The sequence below is a fragment of the Nerophis ophidion genome, linkage group LG01, assembly GCF_033978795.1.
Source record: "Nerophis ophidion isolate RoL-2023_Sa linkage group LG01, RoL_Noph_v1.0, whole genome shotgun sequence".
Lineage (NCBI taxonomy): Eukaryota > Metazoa > Chordata > Actinopteri > Syngnathiformes > Syngnathidae > Nerophis > Nerophis ophidion.
This window is the reverse complement of record NC_084611.1, coordinates 34,068,735-34,093,991: the sequence shown is the minus strand read 5'-3', so window position 1 is coordinate 34,093,991 and position 25,257 is coordinate 34,068,735. Positions and strand designations below refer to the sequence as shown.

Below are 25,257 nucleotides of genomic sequence, written 5' to 3'. Positions count from 1 at the left end.
GGTGCGGATGTTCTCCCGAAATGTGTTTGTCATTCTTGTTTGGGGGGATTTGAGCTGGGCGGGCGTGTATATTGTAGTGTCCCAGAAGAGTTAGTGCTGCAAGGGTTTCTGGGTATTTGTTCTGTTGTGTTACAGTGCGGATGTTCTCCCGAAATGTGTTTGTCATTCTTGTTTGGGGGTGTTTGAGGTGGGCGGGCGTGTATATTGTAGCGTCCCGGAAGGGTTAGTGCTGCAAGGGTTTCTAAGTATTTTTTCTGTTGTGTTTATGTTGTGTTACGGTGCGGATGTTCTCCCGAAATGTGTTTGTCATTCTTGTTTGGTGTGGGTTCCCAGTGTGGCGCATATCTGTAACAGTGTTATACTTGTTTATACGGCCACCCTCAGTGTGACCTGTATGGCTGTTGACCAAGCATGCGTTGCATTCGCTTATGTGAGTTTATTAGCCGCATTTAAAATGTGACTGGGCCGGCATGCTGTTCGTGTGGAGGAAAAGCGGATGTAATGACAGGTTGTAGAGGACGCTAAAGCCCCTAATATTGTTGTCCGGGTGGAAATCGTGAGAATGGTTGCCCCAGGAGATTTTCGGGAGGGGCACTGAAATTCGGGAGTTTCCCGGGAAAATCGGGAGGGTTGGCAATTATGGGTCAAGGTGCTGGAGCCTATCTCAGCTGCGTTCGGCGAAAGGTGGGGTACAACCTGGACAAGACGCCAGCTCATCGCAGGGCCAACACAGATCACAATTCGCTAGAGATGTCCGATAATGGATTCTTTGCCAAAATCCGATATTACGATATTGTCCAAGTCTTAATTACCGATTCCGATATCAACCGATACGATACATACAGTCATGGAATTAACATACTATTATGCCTAATTTTGTTGTGATGCCCCGCTGGAAGCATTAAAAAATGTACTGAGGTTTTCCAAAGTAAATCAACTCAAGTTTTGGGGAAAAAATGCCACAAAACAGCAGCTTGGAATTTAAAGTTAAAGTACCAATAACTGTCACACACACATTAGGTGTGGCGAAATTATTCTCTGCATTTGACCCATCACCCTTGATCACCCCCTGGGAGGTGAGGGGAGCAGTGGGCAGCAGCGGTGCCGCGCCCGGGTATAATTTTTGGTGATTTAACCCCCAATTCCAACCCTTGATGCTGAGTGCCAAGCAGGGAGGTAATGGTTTCCATTTTTTATACTCTTTGGTATGACTCGGCCGGGATTTGAACTCACAACCTACCGATCTCAGGGCGGACACTCTAACCACTAGGCCACTGAATTTGGGGCATGCTGTCCATGAGAGAGCATGATGAGGGGTTTGAGTTGGGCGGGGGAGTATATTGTAGCGTCCCGGAAGAGTTAGTGCTGCAAGGCGTTCTGGGTATTTCTTCTGTTGTGTTTATGTTGTGTTACGGTGCGGATGTTCTCCCGAAATGTGTTTGTCATTCTTGTTTGGTGCGGGTTCACAGTGTGGAGCATATCTGTAACAGTGTTATAGTTGTTAAAACTGCCACCCTCAGTGTAATCGTATGGCTGTTGACCAAGTATGCATTACATTCACTTGTGTGTGTGAGAAGCCGTAGATATTATGTGACTGGGCCGGCACGCGAAGGCAGTGCCTAAAGGCACGCACCAAATATTGTTGCCCGGGTGGAAATTGGCAGAAATTCGGGAGAATGGTTGCCCCGAGAGATTTTCGGGAGGGGCACTGAAATTTGGTCTCCCGGGAAAATCGAGAGGGTTAGCAAGTAAGCCGAGACCTACCATTTGACTACCATAAACACACTGCAGCTAGTGTGATGTCATGATGTCATGTGCGCATTGCGGGCCAATTCAGGGACGCCATTCCATACCCATTAAAAATCTATATATTTTTTAATGTCGAATTTGGCTTCATTACCTGCAGTGTGAACGTAACTTAAGATATATATTTTTTTTATATAAAATAGTTGGCATTTGGCCCTTTGCATCAGACCTTGCCAGAGCGAGTAATTCACGGTATATGTCTGGATTGACACTGGCTTTTTTTCTGATACAACCCTACCATTTATCCTGGCTTGCAACCAGCATGAGAGTGCTAAAATGGCTGTACCGACTGCATGAAAGGCAGTGATTAAAAACATAATGTCATGGCTGTCTTGAGTTTCCAATAAGTTCTACAACTCCTATTTTTTTTATTGACAAAGTGATTGGAGCACATACTTGTTGGTCACAAAAAAACATTCAGGAAGTTTGGTTCTTTTATAAATTTATCATGGGTCTACTGAAAATGTGACCAAATCTGCCTGGGTGAAAGGTATACGTACAGCAATGGTAACATTTGGTTACATGTCCCTTGGCAAGTTTCACCGCAAAAAGGCGCTTCTGGTTGCCATCCACAAGCTTCTGGTTGAATTTTTGACCACTCCTCTTGACACAATTGGTGCAGTTCAGCTAAATTTGTTGGTTTTCTGACACTGACTTTTTTCTTCAGCATTGTCCACACGTTTAAGTCGGGACTTTGTGAAGGCCATTGTAAAACCTTATATCTAGCCTGATTTAGCCATTTCTTTACCATTTTTGATGTGTGTTTGGTGTCATTGTCCTGTTAGAACACCCAACTGTGCTCCGGGCTGATGAGTTTAGGTTGTTGTGAAAAATTTGGAGGTAATCCTCCTTTTTTATTGTCCCGTTTACTCTCTGTAAAGCACCAGTTCCATTGGCAGCAAATAGGGCCAGAGCATGATACTACCAACACCATGCGTGACGGTAGGTCTGGTGTTCCTGGGATTAAAAGCCTCAGTTTTTGTCCTCCAAACAAATTGCTGGGTATTGTGGCCGAACAGCTCAATTTTAGTTTTATTTGTCATCACATGGAAAAAGATAAGACCTTCTGGAGGAAAGTTCTGTGGTCACGGCTGTGTGTGTGTGTATATATATATATATATATATATATATATATATATATATATATATATATATATATAACTTTTTGGTATAAACTCAACTTGTCGTGTTTGAGGGAAGAAGACTACAGAGTTGCATCCCAAGAACACCACACCTACTGTGAAGCATGGGGGTGGAAACATCATGCTTTGGGGCTGTTTTTCAGCTAAAGGGACAGGACGATTGATCCGTGTTAAGGAAAGAATGAATGGGGCCATGTATCGTGAGATTTTGAGCCAAAACCTCCTTCCATCAGTGAGAGCTTTGATAGGTTGACCAAATACTTATTTTCCACCATAATTTACAAATAAATTCTTTAAATTTCCTACAATGTGAATTCCTAGATTTATTTTTCACATTCTGTCTCTCACAGTTGAAGTGTACCTATGATGAAAATTACAGACCTCTGTCATCATTTTAAAGTGGGAAAACTTGCACAATCGGTGGCTGACTAAATACTGTTTTGCCCCACTGTATGTATACATACAGTACAAGCCAAATGTTTGGACACACCTTCTCATTTCAATACATTTTCATTATTTTCATGACTATTTACATGGTAGATTGTTACTGAAAGCCTCAAATATACATACATGTGTATATATATATATGAAAGCCTCAATATATATATATATATATATATATATATATATATATATATATATATATATATATATATATACATACATGTGTATATATATATATTTATATATGTATATATGTATATATATATATATATATATATATATATGTGTATATATACATATGTATGTATATAAATATACTATAAATGTATGTATATATACTGTATATGTATATATGTATATATATATATATATATATATATATATATATATATATATACATATACAGTTTATGCCTTGCACACTCAATGACTGAAAGAGCACGCACTTGGTGTGATGATGTCATGTTATCGATGGGAAAAGGCCTTTTTACACCATATGAGAGCCCGAGAGTTACAAGCGGTTGCCTTGTTGCCTTTCCATTAAGAAATATGAAGTAGTTTTTAGTATAAGTTTGCTGGTTTCAAGAAATGTAATGCCGAGCGCTAGCATTTACTTAATTTAAGAATATTTTTCAGCACTCTGAGGAAAAAAAAGTCTCATATTTGTTTTTTCTACCAAGAAAAGTGCACTTGTTACTAGTGAGAATATACTTATTTTAAGGTATTTTGGGGTTCATTGAGGTTAGCTAATTTTACTTGTTTTGGAAAGTCTTAACAAGCCGAATATTCTTCTTCTATCGGCAGACCATTTTGCTTAGTTCAAGTAAAATACCGATAATTTTTGTATTTTTTTTTCCTTTTTTTGAACACTGACTTTTTGCAGCGTACACAATCATCCTTGCAGTCTGAACTTAATATATAGGGAGTGGTCTTCAGTGCCTCCTCAAACCTTCCCTCTTCTTGACTTTTCCCTTTCACTACTGTTCCCAACGTCCCACAGCAAACACCGTATTTGCGGCATCTTCACCTTTTTTTACTCTTGGAGTTATGGGTTATCATTGCACTGGTGCCTTGTTTCACCCCAGTGTCCATGAGTAATGCGTTCGTGTGGCTCTCAACCTTACTCAAGATTTTTTTATCCCTGAAAGATTGCGATGAATATTAAACCCGAGGATCAATTCCCCTCCAAAAGTCATGTTTTTCTCCCAGAAGTAGTTGCAGTGCACGCCAACAACAACCAGGCAATACATGGAATCAACAGTGTTAGTCCGCAGTAATAATTCACGGTTTGAACTGTTTTGTACAAGCATGATTTCCCCCTCAGGTCGACAACACTGAATGTGTTAGATTTACGTCTCTATGATCGTTTGTGCAAATCCTCATTTGAACTGTCCTGCCCCTCTTCATCTGGCCATCCTGCTACTTTGATCTGCTGCTCATATGCTTCCCTCTGTCCCTCTTCCAGGATTTCTCCTGTGCTTTCCAGAGAGAGAGAGAGACGCTGCCTTTTGTAGCACAGTGCTCGTTTTTCGCTCATTGATAAGGCTCCAAATTCTACTTAGCGCCAGCTCGTTTATTTTACTCTGCTCATTAAGAAAAAATAACGACTATTTGATACAGCTGTCTTCAATATGGTGCAAAGCTGTATTACAATTAAAAAGCAGTCAAAATAGGAAAACAACTTATTCTGATTAAATGTAAAATCTTTTGGAATCAGACTTGTGCCTGATTACTGTATTTTTTCATATTGTGGCATCCCCTTCATTAAATAGACATTTCACGTCAAATAGAAGCATCCTATTTTACATACCCCGTTTCCATATGAGTTGGGAAATTGTGTTGGATGTAAATATAAACGGAATACAAATCCTTTTCAATCCATATTCAATTGACTGCACTACAAAGACAACATATTTGATGTTCAAACTCATAAACTTTATTTTTTTTTTGCAAATAATAATTAACTTAGAATTTCTTGGCTTCAACACGTGCCAAAGTAGTTGGGAAAGGGCATGTTCACCACTGTGTTACATCAACTTTTCTTTTAACAACACTCAATAAACGTTTCGGAACTGAGGAAACTAATTGTTGAAGCTTTGAAAGTGGAATTCTTTCCCATTCTTGTTTTATGTAAAGCTTCAGTCGTTCAACAGTCCGGTTTCTCGACTGTCTTATTTTACGCTTCATAATGCTCCACACATTTTTGATGGGAGACAGGTCTGGACTGCAGGCGTGCCAGGAAAGTACCCGCACTCTTTTTTTAAGAAGCTACGCTGTTGTAACACGTGCTGAATGTGGCTTGGCATTGTCTTGCTGAAATAAGCAGGGGCGTCCATGAAAAAGACGGCACTTAGATGGCAGCATATGTTGTTCCCTGTATGTACCTTTCAGCATCAATGGTGCATTCACAGATGTGTAAGTTACCCATGCCTTGGGCACTAATGCACCCCCATACCATCACAGATGCTGGCTTTTAAACTTTGCATCAACAACAGTCTGGATGGTTCGCTTCCCCTTTGGTTCGGATGACACAATGTCGAATATTTCCAAAAACAATTTGAAATGTGGACTCGTCAGACCACAGAACACTTTTCCACTTTGCATCAGTCCATCTTGGATGACCTCCGGCCCAGAGAAGCCGACGGCGTTTCTGGATGTTGTAAATGGCTTTCGCTTTGCAAAGTAGAGCTTTAACTTGCACTTACAGACGTGGCGACCAACTGTATTTAGTGACATTGTTTTTTTGAACTGTTCCTTAGCTCATGTGGTGATATCCTTTAGAGATTGGTGTCTGTTTTTGATACAGTGCCGTCCGAGGGATCGAAGGTCACGGTCATTCAAAGTTGGTTTTCCGGCCACGTGGAGTGATTTCTCCAGATTCTCTGAACCTTTTGATGATATTATGGACAGTTGATGTTGAAATCCTTAAATTTCTTGCAATTGCACTTTGAGAAACGTCGTTCTTAAACTGTTTGACTATTTGCTCACGCAGTTGTGGACAAAGGGGTGTACCTCGCCCCATCCTTTCTTGTCAGAGACTGAGCTTTTTTGGGAAGCTGTTTTTATACCCAATCATGGCACCCACCTGTTCCCAATTAGCCTGCACACCTGTGGGATGTTCCAAATAAGTGTTTGATGAGCATTCTTCAACTTTATCAGTATGTATTGCCACCTTTCCCAACTTCTTTGTCACATGTTGCTGGCATCAAATTCTAAAGTTAATGATTATTTGCAAAAAAAAAATGTTTATCAGTTTGAACATCAAATATGTTGTCTTTGTTGCATATTCAACTGAATATGGGTTGAAAAGGATTTGCAAATCATTGTATTCCGTTTATATTTACATCTAACACAATTTCCCAACTCATTTGGAAACGGGGTTTGTAGAATTAATTAAATCTTTATTATAATTTATAATAATACAAAATATCTTAAAATACATTTGATACTTATTCAAAATCATTTTAATAAATTATAAAACATAATTTATGTCAATAAAAATATGTAATGACAGGGCCTTTATATTACGCATATAAAGGCCCTTTGTTACTCATATGGATTCCAGGTTGCCTACTCTCTGCAGTTAAGCAACGAGATGTCTCTGACCATTTACCATTGGTATGGCGTGGCGCGGTTGGGAGAGTGGCTGTGCCAGCAACCTAAGGGTTCCCGGTTCAATCCACAGCTTCTACCATCTGAGTCATGTCCGTTGTGTCCTTGAGCAAGACACTTCTCCCTTGCTCCTGATGGGCCCTGGTTAGCCCCTTGCATGGTAGCTCCTGCCATCAGTGTGTGAATGTGTATGTGTGAATGGGTGAATGTAGAAATATTGTCAAAGTGCTTTGAGTTCCTTAAAAAGGTAGAAAAGCGCTATTTAAGTATAACCCATTTACCATGTATACTGTATAAGGAAGTAGGGTAGGGGCAGGGAACCTGTGGCTCTTTTCGATGACTGTGTATGTCTCAGATAAATCTTAGCTGACATTGCTTAACACGATAAGTAATGAATTATTCCACTGGTAATCACAGTGTTAAAAATAACATTCAAAATCTAAAACATTTTAATGCATCCATTTGTCTTCTTCCACACATGTTCAAGAAGTTGCATTAATGGTAAGAAGTAGAGATGTCCGATAATATCGGCCTTTAAATGCTTTAAAATCTAATATCGGAAATTAGCGGTATCGGTTTCAAAGAGTAAAATGTATGCCTTTTTAAAATGCCGCTGTACGAAGTGGTACACGGATGTAGGGAGAAGTACAGAGCGGCAATAAACCTTAAAGGCACTACCTTTGCGTGCCGGCCCAATCGCATAATATCTACGGCTTTTCACACACAGAAGTGAATGCAAGGCAGACTTGGTCAACAGCCGTAAAGGTCACACTGAGGATGGCCGTATAAACAACTTTAACACTGTTACAAATATGCACTACACTTTTAAACCCACACCAAACAAGCATGACAAGCACGTTTCGGGAGAACATCTGCACCGTAATTCAACATAAACACAACAGAACAAATACCCAGAACCCCTTGCAGCACCTACTCTTCCGAGATGCTACAATATACACCCCCAGCTACCCCTTAGCCTCCCCCAACCCCGCTCACCTCAACCTCCTCATGCTCTCTCAGGGAGAGCATGTCCCAAATTCCAGGCTGCTGTATTGAGGCATGTAAAAAGAATAATGCACTTTGTGACTTCAATAATAAATATGGCAGTGCCATGTTGGCATTTTTTTCCATAACTTGAGTGGATTTATTTTGGAAAACGTTGTTACATCGTTTAATGCATCCAGCAGAATGAGGCACAATAATGTGTTAATTCCACGACTGTAAATATCGGAATCGGTTGATATCGGGATCGGCAATTAAGAGTTGGACAATATCGGATATCGGCAAAAAAGCCAATATCGGACATCTCTGGTAAGAATTTTGCTATTCATTATTGGTTAGCTTTAGAGTGACAATGTTATTAAAAAGAAAAAGATTACATTTAAAAAATGTTGGTCTTACTTAGAAATGCAGGCATTTAGTCGTAGTCAGCGTTAAAAAAAACATTATATGGCTCCAACGGAAATACATTTTAAAATATTTGGCTTTCATGGCTCTGTCAGCCAAAAAGGTTTCCGACCCCTGAAATAGGGTGTAATCTCTTTTTTTATGCAGCTGTTGTATTGCATCTCGTTTAATTGTGCACCTAATGTGGCTCCTTGAGCTGTAGGCTTTGTGCATTCATTTCGCCACAAAAGTAACACACATCTAAGGTAGTATCGATAACTGTTTCTTTCTTTCTTTTTTTCCCCCATCAGTATTCATCATTGACTGTGTGTGCACTTGAATCTTAATCAGCTGATAAATGATTTTCCATCCCAACAAAACATGTTCGCCCGAATTCAACTTGACTCAGTTGCAGGAAAACACTGCACACGGTTGCAAAGCTCATTATTACTCACACATCACTCATATTCTCATTTCACATCCCCATGTTGTTTTTTTTGCCGTTAACAAACCCCGTTTCCATATGATTTGTGAAATTGTGTTAGATGTAAATAAAAACAGAATACAATGATTTGCAAATCATTTTCAACCCATATTCAATTGAATACACTACAAAGACAAGATATTTGATGTTCAAACTCATAAACTTAATTTTTTTTGCAAATAATAATTAACTTAGAATTTCATGGCTGCAACACGTGCCAAAGTAGTTGGGAAAGGGCATGTTCACCACTGTGTTACATCACCTTTTTTTGAACAACACTCATTAAATGTTTGGGAACTGAGGAAACTAATTTTTTAAGCTTTGAAAGTGGAATTCTTTCCCATTCTTCTTTTATGTAGAGCTTCAGTCGTTCAGCAGTCCGGGGTCTCCGCTGTCGTATTTTCCGCTTCATAATGCGCCGCACATTTTCAATGGGAGACACTTCTGGACTGCAGGCGGGCCAGGGAAGAATCTGCACTCTTTTTTTAAGAAGCCACGTTGTTGGAAACACGTGCTGAATGTGGCTTGGCATTGTCTTGCTGAAATAAGCAGGAGCGAAAAAGACAGTGCTTAAATGGCAGCATATGTTGTTCCAACTGCGATGAGGTGGCGACTTGTCCAGGGTGTACCCCGCCTTCCGCCCGATTGTAGCTGAGATAGGCGCCAGCGCCCCCCGCGACCCCAAAAAGGGAATAAGCGGTAGAAAATGGATGGATGGATGTTGTTCCAAAACCTGTATGTACCTTTCAGCATTAACAGTGCCTTCACAGATGTGTAAGTTACCCATGCCTCGGGCACTAATGCACCCCCATACCATCACAGATGCTGGCTTTTGAATTTTGCGTCGATAACAGTCTGGATGGTTCGCTTGGCCTTTGGTCCGGATGACACGATGTCGAATATTTCCAAAAACAATTTGAAATGTGGACTCGTCAGACCACAGAACACTTTTCCACTTTGCATCAGTCCATTTTAGATGATCTCGGGCCCATAGAAGCTGGAGGCGTTTCTGAATGTTGTTGATAAATGGCTTTCGCTTTGCATAGTAGAGCTCTAATTTGCACTTACAGATGTAGCGACGAACTGTATTAAGTGACATTGGTTTTCTGAAGTGTTCCTGAGCCCATGTGGTGATATCCTTAAGAGATTGATGTCGGTTTTTGAAACAGTGTCGTCTAAGAGATCGAAGGTCATGGTCATTCAATGTTGGTTTCCGGCCATGCCGCTTACGTGGAGTGATTTCTCCAGATTCTCTGAACCTTTTGATGATATTATGGACCGTAGATGTTGAAATGCCTAAATTTTTTGCAATTGCACTTTGAGAAACGTTGTTCTCAAACTGTTTGACTATTTGCTCACGCAGTTGTGGACAAAGAGGTGTACCTCGCCCCATCCTTTCTTGTGAAGGACTGAGCATTTTTTGGGAAGCTGTCTTCATATCCGATCATGGCACCCACCTGTTTCCAATTAGCATGCACACTTGTGGGATGTTCCAAATAAGTGTTTGATGAGCATTCCTCAACTTTATCAGTATTTATTGCCACCTTTCCCAATTTCTTTGTCACGTGTTGCTGGCATCGAATTCTAAAGTTAATGATTATTTGCCAAAAAAAAAAAAATGTTTATCAGTTTGAACATCAAATATGTGTCTTTGTAGCATTTTCAACTTAATATTGGTTAAAAATTATTGTTAAATCATTGTATTCCGTTTATATTTACATCTAATACAATTTCCCAACTCACATGGAAACGGCTTTTGTAGTTTAACTCTTCATTTTTTATCCGCTTGTATCCCTGCTGTTGTTGTGGTCTGTGCATTAGATCCACCTTCATGTACTCTTGTTTGTGTACTCACTCATGTCACTGTGCCATCTCACCATTGTGTCTTCTTATGTTTCTTCTCCATCCATGCATGTCTTCCCACGTTTGTCTGGAGCCAGTAAGCAGCATGGTGTGACGACAGAATAACAAAAAAAAAAGAAAGGTATGGATGCCACAACAATCCTGGAACTATTAATCCGTCAATATATGTTGAGAAATGATTGATATTTCAGTAGAACCTCTTAAAGGGGCATTGTGGAGAAAAATATGTCTATAAAGTTAAAGAAGCATGCGCAGATATAAAACAATTAACACTGCAGGCCTTTTTGTAGTTCGGGAAATCACTAATAGTATAGAAAGGGGGGTAGGCAACCCGCGGCTCTAGAGCCGCCCTATTGGCTCTCTGGAGCTTTTTCAAAACTGTATGAAAAATAGAAAAAGATGAGGGGGGAAAAAGCATATTTTTTTGTTTTAATATGGTTTCTGTAGGAGGACCAACATGACACAAACCTCCCTAATTGTTATAAAGCACACTTTATATTAAACATGCTTCACTGATTCGAGTATTTTGGCGAGTGCCGCTTTGTCCTACTAATTTTGGTGGTCCTGGAACTCACCGTAGTTTTTTTACATGTATAACTTTCTCCGACTTTCTAAGACGTGTTTTATGCAACTTCTTTTTCTGTCTCATTTTGTCCACCAAACTTTGAACGTTGTGTATGAATGGACAAAGGTGAGTTTTGTTGATGTTATTGACTTGTGTGGAGTGCTAATCCGACATATTTGGTCACTGCATGACTGCAACGTAATCGATGCTAACATGCTATTTAGGCTAGCTATATGTACATATTGCATCATTATGTCTCATTTGTAGGTATATTTGAGCTCATTTAGTTTACTTAAGTCCGCTTAAATCAATTTATATCTCATGACACACCATCTGTATGTAATATGGATTTTAAGTTTTTGCTGCTCCAGACAGATTTATTTTTGTATTTTTTGGTCTAATATGGCTCTTTTGGGTTGCTGACCCCTGGTATAGAATTAATAGAAATGTATGACCTGTATAACAGCCTGGCTGCTCAGTACAGTATGGTTAAAACAACAATAAGGGAGTCAGAGCCATACTTGCCAACCCTTCCGATTTTCCCGGGAGACTCCCGTTTTTCAGTGCCCTTCCCAGGAAATCATTCTCCCTCATTTCCAGCCGGACAACAATATTGGGGGCGTGCCTTAAAGGCACTGCCTTTAGAGTCCTCTGCAACCTGTCGTCACGTCCGCTTTTCCTCCATTCAAACAGAGTGCCAGCCTAGTCACAATATATGCGGCTTCTACACACACATAAGTGAATGCAATGCATACTTGGGCAACAGCCATACAGGTCACACTGAGGGTGGCCATATAAACAACTTTAACACTGTTACAAATATGCGCCACACTGTGAACCCACACCAAACAAGAATGACCAACACATTTCGGGAGAACATCTGCACCGTAACACAACATGAACACAACAGAACAAATACCCAGAAACCCTTGCAGCACTAACTCTTCCGGGACGCTACAATATACACCCCCCGCTACCACCCCCCATCTACCGAATTCAGAGGAGGTCTCATGGTTTTGCCTTTACCTGTACCAACACATAATGCTATTTCTCAGTCCTAACTTATTAACTAACTACCAACGTAGAATCTAAAATCAGTTGAATCTGCAAATACAGTGTGTTTGTGGACAAAAAAACAACACCCAGAACCCCTTGCAGCACTAACTCTTCCGGGACGCTACAATATACACATGCCCCCCCAACCCCGCCCACCTCAACCACGCCCTATCACCCCACCTCAACCCCGCAACAAGCATGTGTGTAAGAGGGAAACATCGAAGGACATTAAAGACATTAAAAGAGCAGAGCTGATGCAACCGGCCATTTCTATATACAGCTACAAAAGTAAAACAAAGACGACAACTAACAAAACATATACACTGTGGTGGCCTGTGCGGGGTTTCATGCCATCGTCTGCTGGGGTGGTGGGGAACATGGCCGGAGACAGGAGCTGACCCAACAAAGCAACCATGAGAGCAGACTTCACCCTCGGCTCAAGTACAAATAATAGTGATTTGACCATTAGACGATTTATCCAACATTGTTAACAGAAAGTAAAAAAAAGACAACACTATTCATAGGTCCCCTTTCAAATATTACCTAAGAAAAAGCTTAGCGTTTTATCACCCACCTCAAACCCCCCCAACCAAGAATAACAAACACATTTCGGGAGAACAGCCGCATCGTTACACAACATAAACACAACAAAACAAATAGCCAGAACCCATTGCAGCACTAACTCTTCCAGGACGCTACAATATACACCCCCGCCCACCTCAAACCCCCCCGAACAAGAATGAAAAACACATTTCGAGAGAACTTCCGCACCGTAACACAACATTAACACAACAGAACAACTACCCAGGGTCCCTTGCAGCACTAACTATTCCAGGACGCTACAATATCGGCAAAAAAGCCATTATCGGACATCGCTAGTATTTGTATTTCATCCGAGCGGCTCCACTGTACATCACCATACAATCAAGGTATTACAAACTTTTGAAGCTGTTGCTCTTTCTTTAGATGTGCAGTAGTTGTGTAATTGATGTTACGTGGCAAGCCGTAGACTTCCTAATGGTCTGTTTGCCCTCCAGGCAGGAATGAGCTCACCAGCCACTTTGTGCCGTCCGCCATCGAATCCCTCCTTGCCGAGCCTGTTGCGCACTCCAATCAAGCGAGCCCAACATTTGATATACCCTTCTCACGGCAAACGTGACCTCACCGTGTGTATTCCAGCGCCATCGTCTCCCCTCTCCTCCTTCTCCTCGCCTCTTAAATTTTGGTAATCAAATCAGCGTCGCACTTTTCCGAGCCCGCGTGATGATTCGTAAAAAAGAGGGGCGAAAAGGAAGATGACATTGATGGATTACAGCGACGCTGTCCAGACACTTCATTTTGTCATGCTCAAATTGAGTTGAGCATTTAATGGTCCCATATTATATTATTTTATTTTTCACCGATTTAAAAAAGAGGTCTTGCGATAGAAATCAGTCCTCCAAAATTTAGACCAACAGGGAAATGTATTTTATTTTTATTTTGCAATTTTATTCAAACTAAAAACATCACATGTACATACATATTTACAGCCTTTGCTCAATACTCTGTTGCAATTATAGCCTCAAGTATTTATGAATACGATGCCACAAGCTTGGCACACCTATCTTTGGGCAGTTTCGCCCATTCCTCTTTGCAGCACTTCTCTAGCTCCATCAGGTTGGATTTAGGGCTGGGCGATATGGACGAAAAAGTATATCTCAGATATATTTGTACTAAAACTCGATATTCGATATACAAACCCCGTTTCCATATGAGTTGGGAAATTGTGTTAGATGTAAATATAAACGGAATACAATGATTTTCAAATCCTTTTCAACCCATATTCAGTTGAATATGCTACAAAGACAACATATTTGATGTTCAAACTGATAAACATTTTTTTTTTCTGCAAATAATCATTAACTTTGGAATTTGATGCCAGCAACACGTGACAAAGACGTTGGGAAAGGTGGCAATAAATACTGATAAAGTTGATGAATGCTCATCAAACACTTATTTGGAACATCCCACAGGTGTGCAGGCTTATTGGGAACAGGTGGGTGCCAGGATTGGTTATAAAAACAGCTTCCCAAAAAAGGCTCAGTCTTTCACAAGAAAGGAGGGAGCGAGGTACACCCCTTTGTCCACAACTGCGTGAGCAAATAATCAAACAGTTTAAGAACAACATTTCTCAAAGTGCAATTGCAAGAAATTTAAGGATTTCAACATCTACGGTCCATAATATCATCAAAAGGTTCAGAGATTCTGGAGAAATCACTCCATGTAAGCAGCATGGCCGGAAACCAACATTGAAACACCGTGACCTTCGATCCCTCAGACGGCACTGTATCAAAAACCGACATCAATCTCTAAAGGATATCACCACATGGGCTCATGAACACTTCAGAAAACCACTGTCACTAAATACAGTTTGTCGCTACATCTGTAAGTGCAAGTTAAAGCTCTGATATGCAAAGCGAAAGCCATTTATCAACAACATCCAGAAACGCCGCCGGCTTCTCTGGGCCCGAGATCATGAAAGATGGACTGATGCAAAGTGGAAAAGTGTTCTGTGGTCTGACGAGTCCACATTTCAAATTGTTTTTGGAAATATTCGACATTGTGTCATCCGGACCAAAGGGGAAGCGAACCATCCAGACTGTTATCAACGCAAAGTTCAAAAGCCAGCATCTGTGATGGTATGAAGGTGCATTAGTGCCCAAGGCATGGGTAACTTACACATCTGTGAAGGCACAATTAATGCTGAAAGGTACATACAGGTTTTGGAACAACATGTGCTGCCATCTACGCGCTGTCTTTTTCATGGACGCCCCTGCTTATTTCAGCAAGACAATGCCAAGCCACATTCACCGCGTGTTACAACAGCGTGGTTTCGTAAAAAAAAGAGTGCGGGTACTTTCCTGGTCCGCCTGCAGTCCAGACCTGTCTCCCATCGAAAATGTGCGGCGCATTATGAAGCGAAAAATATGACAGCAGAGACACCAGACTGCTGAACGACTAAAGCTCAACATAAAACAAGAATGGGAAAGAATTCCACTTTCAAAGCTTCAACAATTAGTTTCCTCAGTTCCCAAACGTTTATTGAGTGTTGTTAAAAGAAAAGGTGATGTAACACAGTGGTGAACATGCCCTTTCCCAACTACTATTGCACCTGTTGCAGCCATGAAATTCTAAGTTTATGATTATTTGCAAAAAAGAAATAAAGTTTATGAGTTTGATCATCAAATATCTTGTCTTTGTAGTGCATTCAATTGAATATGGGTTGAATAGGATTTGCAAATCTTTGTATTCCGTTTATATTTACATCTAACACAATTTCTCAACTCATATGGAAACGGGGTTTGTATTTTTGGGTGAAAGTATACATATAAAGATATTCATTTTCGAGCAATATACTGTGAAACTGAAGAGGATGACAACTGTACTGTAAACAGTGGCACTTTTTTTAACCCAGTTAGGGACGGCGTGGCGCAGTGGGAGAGTGGCCGTGTGCAACCCGAGTGTCCTTGGTTCAATCCCCACCAAGTACCGACCTCGTCACGTCCGTTGTGTCCTGAGCAAGACACTTCACCCTTGCTCCTGATGGGTGCTGGTTAGCGCCTTGCATGGCAGCTCCCTCCATCAGTGTGTTAATGTGTGTGTGAATGTGTGTGTGAATGGGTAAATGTGGAAATAGTGTCAAAGCGCTTTGAATACCTTGAAGGTAGAAAAGTGCTATACAAGTATAACCCATTTAACATTTATTTAGTCAAGATGGGTATTTACAGCACAGAAAATAAACAGTTTAAGTAGTACAGAATTACATAAAATAGAAAAATATTAGTTTTACGTAAAATAAATAACATAGCTCTGCAAATAATACAACATGTATCAAAACTCAGATAAAAAAATACATTTGCAGGCAGGCACTTTGTAATTTCCAGTCCTGGTTTAATGACCCGCCCTATCTTGCCTCTGATTGGCCTGTCCCGAATCAATTGTAACGCATCATAGTAAACAACCAACCAATAATGGATGTTCTTGTATGTGCAAACGCATCTTAGAAGGAGGAGATGGAAGGGGTTTAGTATCCCATGCAGGGGGAGAACAAGGAACAAATAAGCGGCATTTCTTAATTCTTTTGTGAAATAACATATAAATTTTACGATATTTTCTTTATTTATATCTTTGAAAAAGTATAGCGATATATCTTACAACAGTGGTTCTCAACCCTTTTTTCAGTGACGTACCCCCTGTGAACATTTTTTTAATTCAAGTACCCCCTAATCAGAGCAAAGAATTTTTGGTTGAAAAAAAAGAGATAAAGAAGTAAAATACAGCACTATGTCATCAGTTTCTGATTTATTAAATTGTATAACAGTGCAAAATATTGCTCATTTGTAGTGGTCTTTCTTGAACTATTTGGAAAAAAATATATAAAAATAACTAAAAATGTGTTGAAAAATACACAAGTGATTCAATTATAAATAAAGATTTCTATCCATAGAAGTAATCATCAACTTAAAGTGCCCTCTTTGGGGATTGTAATAGAGATCCATTTGGATTCATTAACTTAATTCTAAACATTTCTTCACAAAAGAATACATCTTTAACATTAATATTTATGGAACATGTCCACAAAAAATCTAGCTGTCAACATTGAATATTGCATTGTTGCATTTCTTTTCACAGTTTATGAACTTACATTCATATTTTGTTGAAGTATTATTCAATAAATATATTTATAGAGGATTTTTGAATTTTTCTTATTTTTAGAATTAAAAAAAACAATCTCACGTACCCCTTGGCATACCTTCAAGTACCCCCAGGGGTATGTGTACCCCCATTTGAGAACCACTGTTTTACACCATCGATGTATTGCCCAGCCCTAGATGGATGGGAAGCGTTTGTTTTCATCCAGGATGTCTTTGTACATTCCTGTGTTCATCTAATCATATTACTTATGTACAAGTGTTTTTTTTTATTTTAATACATTTGCAAAAGGTAGGTCTTTATTGTCATTTCACAAGTACTACGAAACTTTGTTTTCAGCACAAACCCGTTCAAGATTAGACAAACAGTGTAAAGAGTTACAGAACAGAAACGCTGATGGGTCGCCACGATGTGCCCCGTAAAAAATGGGAAAAAGGTAAAACGCTGGGGAAAAAGATGAGTAAAAAAATACAATCTAGACTGGGCTCCTAAAAGGGCCTAGTCTGGAGTGGGGAAAAAAACCTCCGTGAAATGCACACCTAAACACGTTAGATTTAATGACGACAAACTCACAACAGAGGGGCGGGGAGTTGGGGCCCTGGAAGGCGACCGGTCCTTTGAAGCGCTGCCATCCGACCATCACCCTGAGGGGAAAAAGCAGTGATGAAGGGGGAGGGAGGGAGGGGAGGGGGGGGGGGGGGGCGTGTATGCTCATTTGTCTTGGGTGTAATGTTTTTTAGACTGAGGCCGATCTGCAAAAGTTCGACTCCAGGTGTCTTTAAGGAGGGAGGGAGGTCAAAAGTGTGTTTTTTAGAACAGCCTGGTCCTGTTTCCACAGCGCCAAGGCCATTCGAGGGAGTCAAATCGTAGATTAGGATGTTTGTTTTCCACGAGCAGACAAAACAATGACTTGTCTGTTATTCGTCCATGCTGGGTGCTCTCAAATTCAATTAAATTTTCCTTTTCAGCAAGCTTCTCCATGATGTGATCCATCTTGCGATTCAGTTCAGAAATCACCACAGTCTGTGTTCCCACAGCCCTGCCCAAACCATCCATTGCAACGAACACCCTTTGGGCTCCTTGAGTGGCTTCCATCGTCTTACAAATTTGACGATACACCAGAGCTATGCCCAGCCCAAACAGAAAGTGCCCCGCGATCACTGTTCCAAATAGGTAGATGTCTTCACCAAAGTACTGAGAGGCACATGATTCTCCATTTGTCCAAGAAATCTCACGTACCCCGCTGCAATGGTTCCATCAGGGCAGCCAGGCTCCCCCGAACCTCTTTTCCTCATCAAAAAGATTTTGTCAATTGCATTGAGAGTCCAGCTGATCATATCCATGTCTGATGTTTAGATTTGAGAACAGCGCAAAGAAAGAGGCTTCAAAAAAGTTAAGACAAGACAAAAACAGGCCCTACACAAAATCGAATAAAAAGATAAGCGCATAACAGTGTGCACGTCTGCCATCGCTCACATGAGCGCCACTGAATGCTCAAGGAGTTTTGGCGTTTGCTCACACATATAAAAAATTGGAGGGTTAGCGCTATTACCTGTTAAAGGGGAACTGTACTTTTTTTTAAAGTTTTGCCTGTCCTTCACAATCATTATGTGAGACAAAAACACAAAAGCGACACAATCCAAACAGAGTCTCTAAACATGAGCACAGTCGCCAATAACACCAGAAGTACATGCTAGATTTGGTGCCTATCTTTTTTATTACAGAAAAGTGACTAAAAGGGTTGGAAAAATCTTAAAAAAAAACAAATAGAACACGATATTATTTAAGAAAAACATAAATGTTAATACCACACTTAGTAATAACAGATTTTTTAAAAATTTATTTTGTAACTTGTTTGCCTTTTTAAAGAATATATGCATCATAGCCCTACTTGCCAACCTTGAGACCTCCAAATTTGGGAGCAGGGTTGGGGGAAGAGCATGTCCCAAATTCCAAGCTGCTGTTTTAAGGCATGTTAAAAAAAAAATGCACTTTATGACTTCAATAATTAATATGGCAGTGCCATGTTGGCATTTTTTCCATAACTTGAGTTGATTTATTTTGGAAAACCTTGTTACATTGTTTAATGCATCCAGCGGGGCATCACAACAAAATGAATCATAATAATGTGTTAATTCCACGACTGTATATATCGGTATCGGTTGATATCGGAATCGGTAATTAAGAGTTGGACAATATCAGAATATCGGATATCAGCAGAAAAGCCATTATCGGACATCTCTAGTATTTGCATTTCACCTAAGAGGCTCCACTGTATATCAATGCCATAAAATCGAGATATTACAAACTTTTGAAGCTGTTGCTCTTTCATTTAGATGTGCAGTAGTTGAACAACATCGGGATATCGGCAAAACAGCCATTATTGGACATCTTTAGCGGGAACATATCCATGAGCAAGGTGTTTTTCCGTCATTGCACCACACAGACCAGCAAATTCAAAAGTGACCCTCGAATTGTTATGGAGAAAAAAAATATTTTTTTCTCACATTCGGTGCTCAACTTTTGCATAAAAGGGGACTTTTCAGGCCCCTTTTTTTTTTTTAATGCTCCAAAACATCAGCCTTCATGCGTTATTATCATTTGTTTTTCTTCTGATTGATTTTTGCGCTCCCAATGTTGCAATTTACATATCTCCCCAGAAGTGAGTAGGCAGGATGCCCGTGGCGATTGACAGCAGGGCCATTTGCATAGCATATACTGCACTATGTTACCACATGCTGTTGGCTGTCATATCTCATTTCTGCTCCAATTAGTTGCCATGGCCACCGAATCTGAAGCCGAATCGGCACCTTTTTTGATAAGTGTGTCTGATTCACCTGGGCCGATTCATGTGTGAAAGGCAATAATAATAAGCTCCTACAGGCAATGACGCATTCCTCCACATCGACAATAGAGTTTATCCTTCACTTGTACGTAGTTTTGTTTGACATGAACGCTGCGCTGTTTACAGAGCTGCCACCAGAAAGGTTAATCTTAGCTTTTTGAATCAAGCAACAATTTCTTAACGTCTATCCGACTAAATTGGCACCCTTAATGTAGTGTTTCTTTCTTCTTTCCTTCTTCATTTAGTTTTTTTACAAACATGAACACACTTAGAGCATTATCCATCACACAATTTCATATCATTCACTTTACGTCATGTCCGAAAAGGAGTCGGAAGAAGCAAAGCTTATTTCAGGGGTAAGGAACCTATGGCTCTAGAGCCAGATGTGGCTCTTTTGATGCCCAGATCTGACTCTTAGATAAATCTTAGCTGACATTTCTTAACACGATAAGTGATTAATAATTCCGCTGGTAATCACAGTGTTAAAAATAACGTTTAAAATATAAAACATTCTCATGCATTTTAATCCATCCATCCGTTTCTATCCCACCTGTTCAAGAAGTTGCATTAATCGTCATAAGTATTTTATTCATCATTGGTTACCTTCAGAATAACAATGTTATTAAAAACAATAAGAAATGCACGCATTTAGTTGTTGTAATTAGGGAAAGTCCAAATAAAAGAGGAGGCGTAGAATTCTCTTGTCAGAGCGTGGGACGACACTGTACAAGGGTACAGGTCTACGGGTTTCTCCTCATTGAGCTAAATTGAATCCAGTTTCTGTTTAATTCCTTGCTTCTTGTTCTGTTTAATAGATGTCATCAGTGTTTGAACCTGACAGTTGCATTCAGTGTTGAAAATATTATACGGCTCTTAAGGAAATACGTTTTAAAATATTTGGCTTTCATGGCTCTCTCAGCCAAAAAGGTTCCCGAACCCTGTCCTATTTAATCCTACCCCTTTCCCACTTCAGAGCGTTTACAAATATATACATCCTTTACTGACCTTTTTATAATAGAATGACATCTCTGAATTAGTATATACAACAGTTTTGTAATATGTAATTAATTAATTCAGTACTGAGATGAAGAATATCTTATTTTCAATAAGGTTGAAATTAATTGTCATAATTCTTCTTCTTTGTACTTGGTAAGCACTATTCATTTGAACAACCTCTTAAACTGGATCATATCAGTACAATGTTTAGCTTCTTTACTTAATCCATTCCATAATTTAATTCCACATACTGATATGCTAAAGGTTCTTAGTGTTGTATGTACGGCTGGGCGATATGGCCTTTTTTTAATATCTCGATATTTTAAGGCCATATGGCGATACACGATATATATCTCGATATTTTGCTTTAGCCTTGTATTAACACTTGATGCATATAATCACAGCATTATGATGATTCTATGTGTCTACATTAAAACATTCTTCCTCATAATGAATTGATATATGCTCATTTTAAACTTTCATGCAGAGAGGGAAATCACAACTAAGTCAATTGACCAAAAATGTATTTATTAAACCTTTATTAAGCAGTGGCACAAATATTCATGTCATTTCCAAAACAGAAAGTGCAAGATTGTCTGAGACATTTTAAAACAAGTTATAAGTGTACTTTGGTGCATGATGTCACTAAGATGACATATCAAAACAACACTAAATTAAAGTGCACTTTTTGTACTGAACGCCGCTACAATAGTTAAAAACAAAAAAAGTGCACTTTTGTGCATGATGTCACACCAGATATTTCAATAATTGTTACAAAAAATGAGCTGCATATCAAATAGTGTACTGTATGTCCTACGGTGTTGATCTGGAAATAGTTGCTTCAGCATTTTGTGGGTGTGGCACCGAACTGAGATGCTGACTTGCACAGTTTGAAGCACTCGAGCGGGTGACTTTTCAAATGATGCTACATTAGCAGTGCTGCTACTTTTTGTAGCAACTTATGCCATATAAATGTTCAACGTGTTCCCGCTTGAAGCCAAACCACCGCCGGACGATGCACCCCGTGCTGTTTTTCTTGGGAATTAATTATTCCTCTATTTGTTACCAGATTCGCACCTTCTCTCTCTCGTATTACCACTAGCAACACACCCTTAGCCTCACAGTTAATGTTACCCATGTCGCTACCTCTCTGCTCGGGGAGGGCGTGTGACGTTGCAAGCGGGACGTATGTAAGAAGGTGCGCTTGTTTTAAGTCTCTGTGAGAAGGAGAGACAAGAAAGAGACACAAGCGCCTGAAGTGTAATGCCCGCAGCTAAAAGCAACTGCTTGAGAATGTATATTCGAATATCCTGATATAGTCATTTTCTATATCGCACAGACAAACCCGCGATATATCGAGTATATCGATATATCACCCAGCCCTAGTTGTACGTGCATACAAATGTTTTAAATTAGATTTACCTCTAAGGTTATATTTTGTCCTCTTTAGTTGAGAAGAATTGTTGTACATTCTTTGGTAGCAGGTTATAGTTTGCTTTGTACATCATTTTAGCTGCTAGCAATTTTACCGAATCATCAAACTTTAATATTTTTGACTCAATAAATAAAGAGTTTGTACGTTCTCTGTATCCAACATTATGTATCAGTCTAATTGATCTTCTTTGTAACACGGTTAACAAATGTAGCGGACATTTGTAGTTGTTTCCCCATATTTCTGCACAAACACTCAGATATGGTAACACTAGCGATCAGTAGAGAATATGAAGTAATTTTTTGGGCCAGGACATATTTTGCTTTATTCATTATTGAAATGTTTTTTTTGTCACCTTGTGTTGTATATTTTTATTTGAGATTTCCAGTTCATTTTATCATCTATTAATACTCCCAAAAATCTGGTTTCTTTTACCCTTTCAATATCTACTCTGTCTATTTGTATTCGTGCCTGATGCTCTTTTCTACTGTTACCAAATAGCATTATTTTAGTTTTACTGAGATTCAAAGACAGTCCGTTTTTGTCAAACCATTTTTTCAATTTTTTCATTTCTTCTGTTATTAATTTGTATTATCTTCTGTGTCTTCTCTCCTGAACAGAAAGCAGTTGTGTCATCTGCAAATATAATTAACTTTAAGTCCTTTGTAACTTTACAAATGTCGTTTATATAAAGATTAAACAATCTTGGTCCCAGGATCGATCCCCAGGGTACACCATTAGCCGTGTTGACATATTTTCTTCCATCTTTATATATTGCTTCCTGTTGGTTAAATAGCTTCTTACCCAGTTCAAGATGCCATACGGTTCTACAAACCTCGTTTCCATATGAGTTGGGAAATTGTGTTGGATGTAAATATAAACTGAATACAATGATTTGCAAATCCTTTTCAACCCATATTTAATTGAATGCACAAAAAAGACAAGATATTTGATGTTCAAACTCATATTTTATTTTATTTTGCAAATAATAATTAACTTAGAATTTTCATGGCTGCAACACGTTCCTAAGTAGTTGGGAAAGGGCATGTTCACCACTGTGATCTTAAATGATCTCGGGCCCAGAGAAGCCAGCGGTGTTTCTGAATGTTGTTGATAAATGGCTTTCGCTTAGCATAGTAGAGCTTTAACTTGCACTTACAGATGTAGCGACGAACTGTATTTAGTGACAGTGGTTTTCTGAAGTGTTCCTGAGCCCATGTGGTGATATCCTTTAGAGATTGATGTCGGTTTTTGATACAGTGCCGTCTGAGGGGATCGAATGTCACAGTCATTCAATGTTGGTTTCCGGCCATGCCGCTTACGTAGGGTGATTTCTCCAGATTCTCTGAACCTTTTGATGATATTATGGACCGTAGATGTTGAAATCCCTAAATTTCTTGCAATTGCATTTTGAGAAACGTTGTTCTTAAACTGTTTGACTATTTGCTCACGCAGTTGTGGACAAAGGGGTGTACCTCGCCCCATCCTTTCTTGTGAAAGACTCAGCCTTTTTTGGGAAGCTGTTTTTATACCCAATCATGGCACCCAACTGTTCCCAATTAGCCTGCACACCTGTAGGATGTTCCAAATAAGTGTTTGATGAGCATTCTTCAACTTTATCAGTATTTATTGCCACCTTTCCCAACTTCTTTGTCACGTGTTGCTGGCATCAAATTCTAAAAGTAATGATTATTTGCAACAAAAAAAATGTTTATCAGTTTGAACATCAAATATGTTGTCTTTGTAGCATATTCAACTGAATATGGGTTGAAACTGATTTGCAAATCATTGTATTCCATTTATATTTACATCTAACACAATTTCCCAACTCATCTGGAAACAGGGTTTGTAATTTTTGTATTAAAATATCATGATTAATCGTGGCAAATGCTTTTGTTAAGTCCATGAATACTGCGGCCGCACATTCTTTACCATCTATTGCATCGGTAATTTCCTATTTTATTTTGATTAATGCCATTTGTGTTAAGATATTTACTTGGAATCCATATCGGTTCTCCACGAGCAAAGTCCTCTCGTAGATCGGAAGGCATTGAACAAGAACTGCGTTCAACATTGACCTTCTCTAGGTAATTGTGTTGTCTTTTTGCATGGAGGAAATTGCCTGAGTGGGCGAGTTTTTTTGTTTTGTTTTTAATCGGTGGGTCAAGACACAGAACAGGAATGTGAGTGTAATTTCTTCCCTCGTCAAGTAATGCATCACCACTATGAAGAAGAACATACCATCCGCTGATGGAATTCAATAATGACATGCTTTATTTAGCTGTGGGAAAGAATTGCAAAGCACAACATTTCAGCCAGGTAGATAAATTATGAAATCCGTCGCGGGGGAGTTGACTTCTTCTCTCCTTCAAAATAAGTGAATCAGGAGGACATAAAAAGCCACATAAATTAACTTGAGAGTTTTCTGTTCCTCAAAGCCCCCACTCCCCCCCAACCCTTCGAGCCAGCTCCACCGGCAGCCGTTTCCCGGTTCACTGGCTGATGGATTAGCTGTGGTCATGTGAAGATACATCAGTTTAATCAGGTCCAGAAATTAAAATTGGTGCAATGATTGATTCCTCTCTATTAGGGGGGCAAAAACCGCACTTTGGGCTTTGAACCATGAGTTGCATGAGTGGCTTGTGAAGGACGCCTGTGTACATTTTTGTGAATTTGATGTCTGCGGTGGTCACAAAATCGAGTCCTCGTGTAATTTTCATAATGGAAAATACTATAGAAATAGAACTCGGACATACTTGAGGGTAGGGATGGGTATCGTTTACGGTTTAACCCATCAGAGTCAAACCATGGCCCGGGGGCCAAATTTGGCACCCCGTGTAATTTTAAGGCAATATCAAATTAAGATTAGAGCTGACTCGCCGGTATTATACATATCGTACATATATGTAACACGGCTTCCGAAAATCTCCCAGGG

The 25,257-nt window shown here is 39.6% G+C and overlaps 1 protein-coding gene across 7 annotated transcripts in view; it reads left to right on the top strand.

Annotated features, from left to right (window-relative positions):
• The window catches only part of ccser1 (coiled-coil serine-rich protein 1), a 338,436-nt gene that overhangs the window by 251,916 nt on the left and 61,263 nt on the right, over positions 1-25,257 (top strand). For 2 of the 7 annotated variants that reach the window (XM_061901138.1, XM_061901145.1), the window contains one exon: positions 10,814-10,857. The exons of the other annotated variants lie outside the window; for them this stretch is intronic. In XM_061901138.1, coding sequence (XP_061757122.1) covers positions 10,814-10,830 — 17 coding nt within the window. In that variant the 3' untranslated portion in view covers positions 10,831-10,857. The remainder of the gene's footprint in view (positions 1-10,813; positions 10,858-25,257) is intronic. 7 annotated transcript variants of the gene reach the window in all.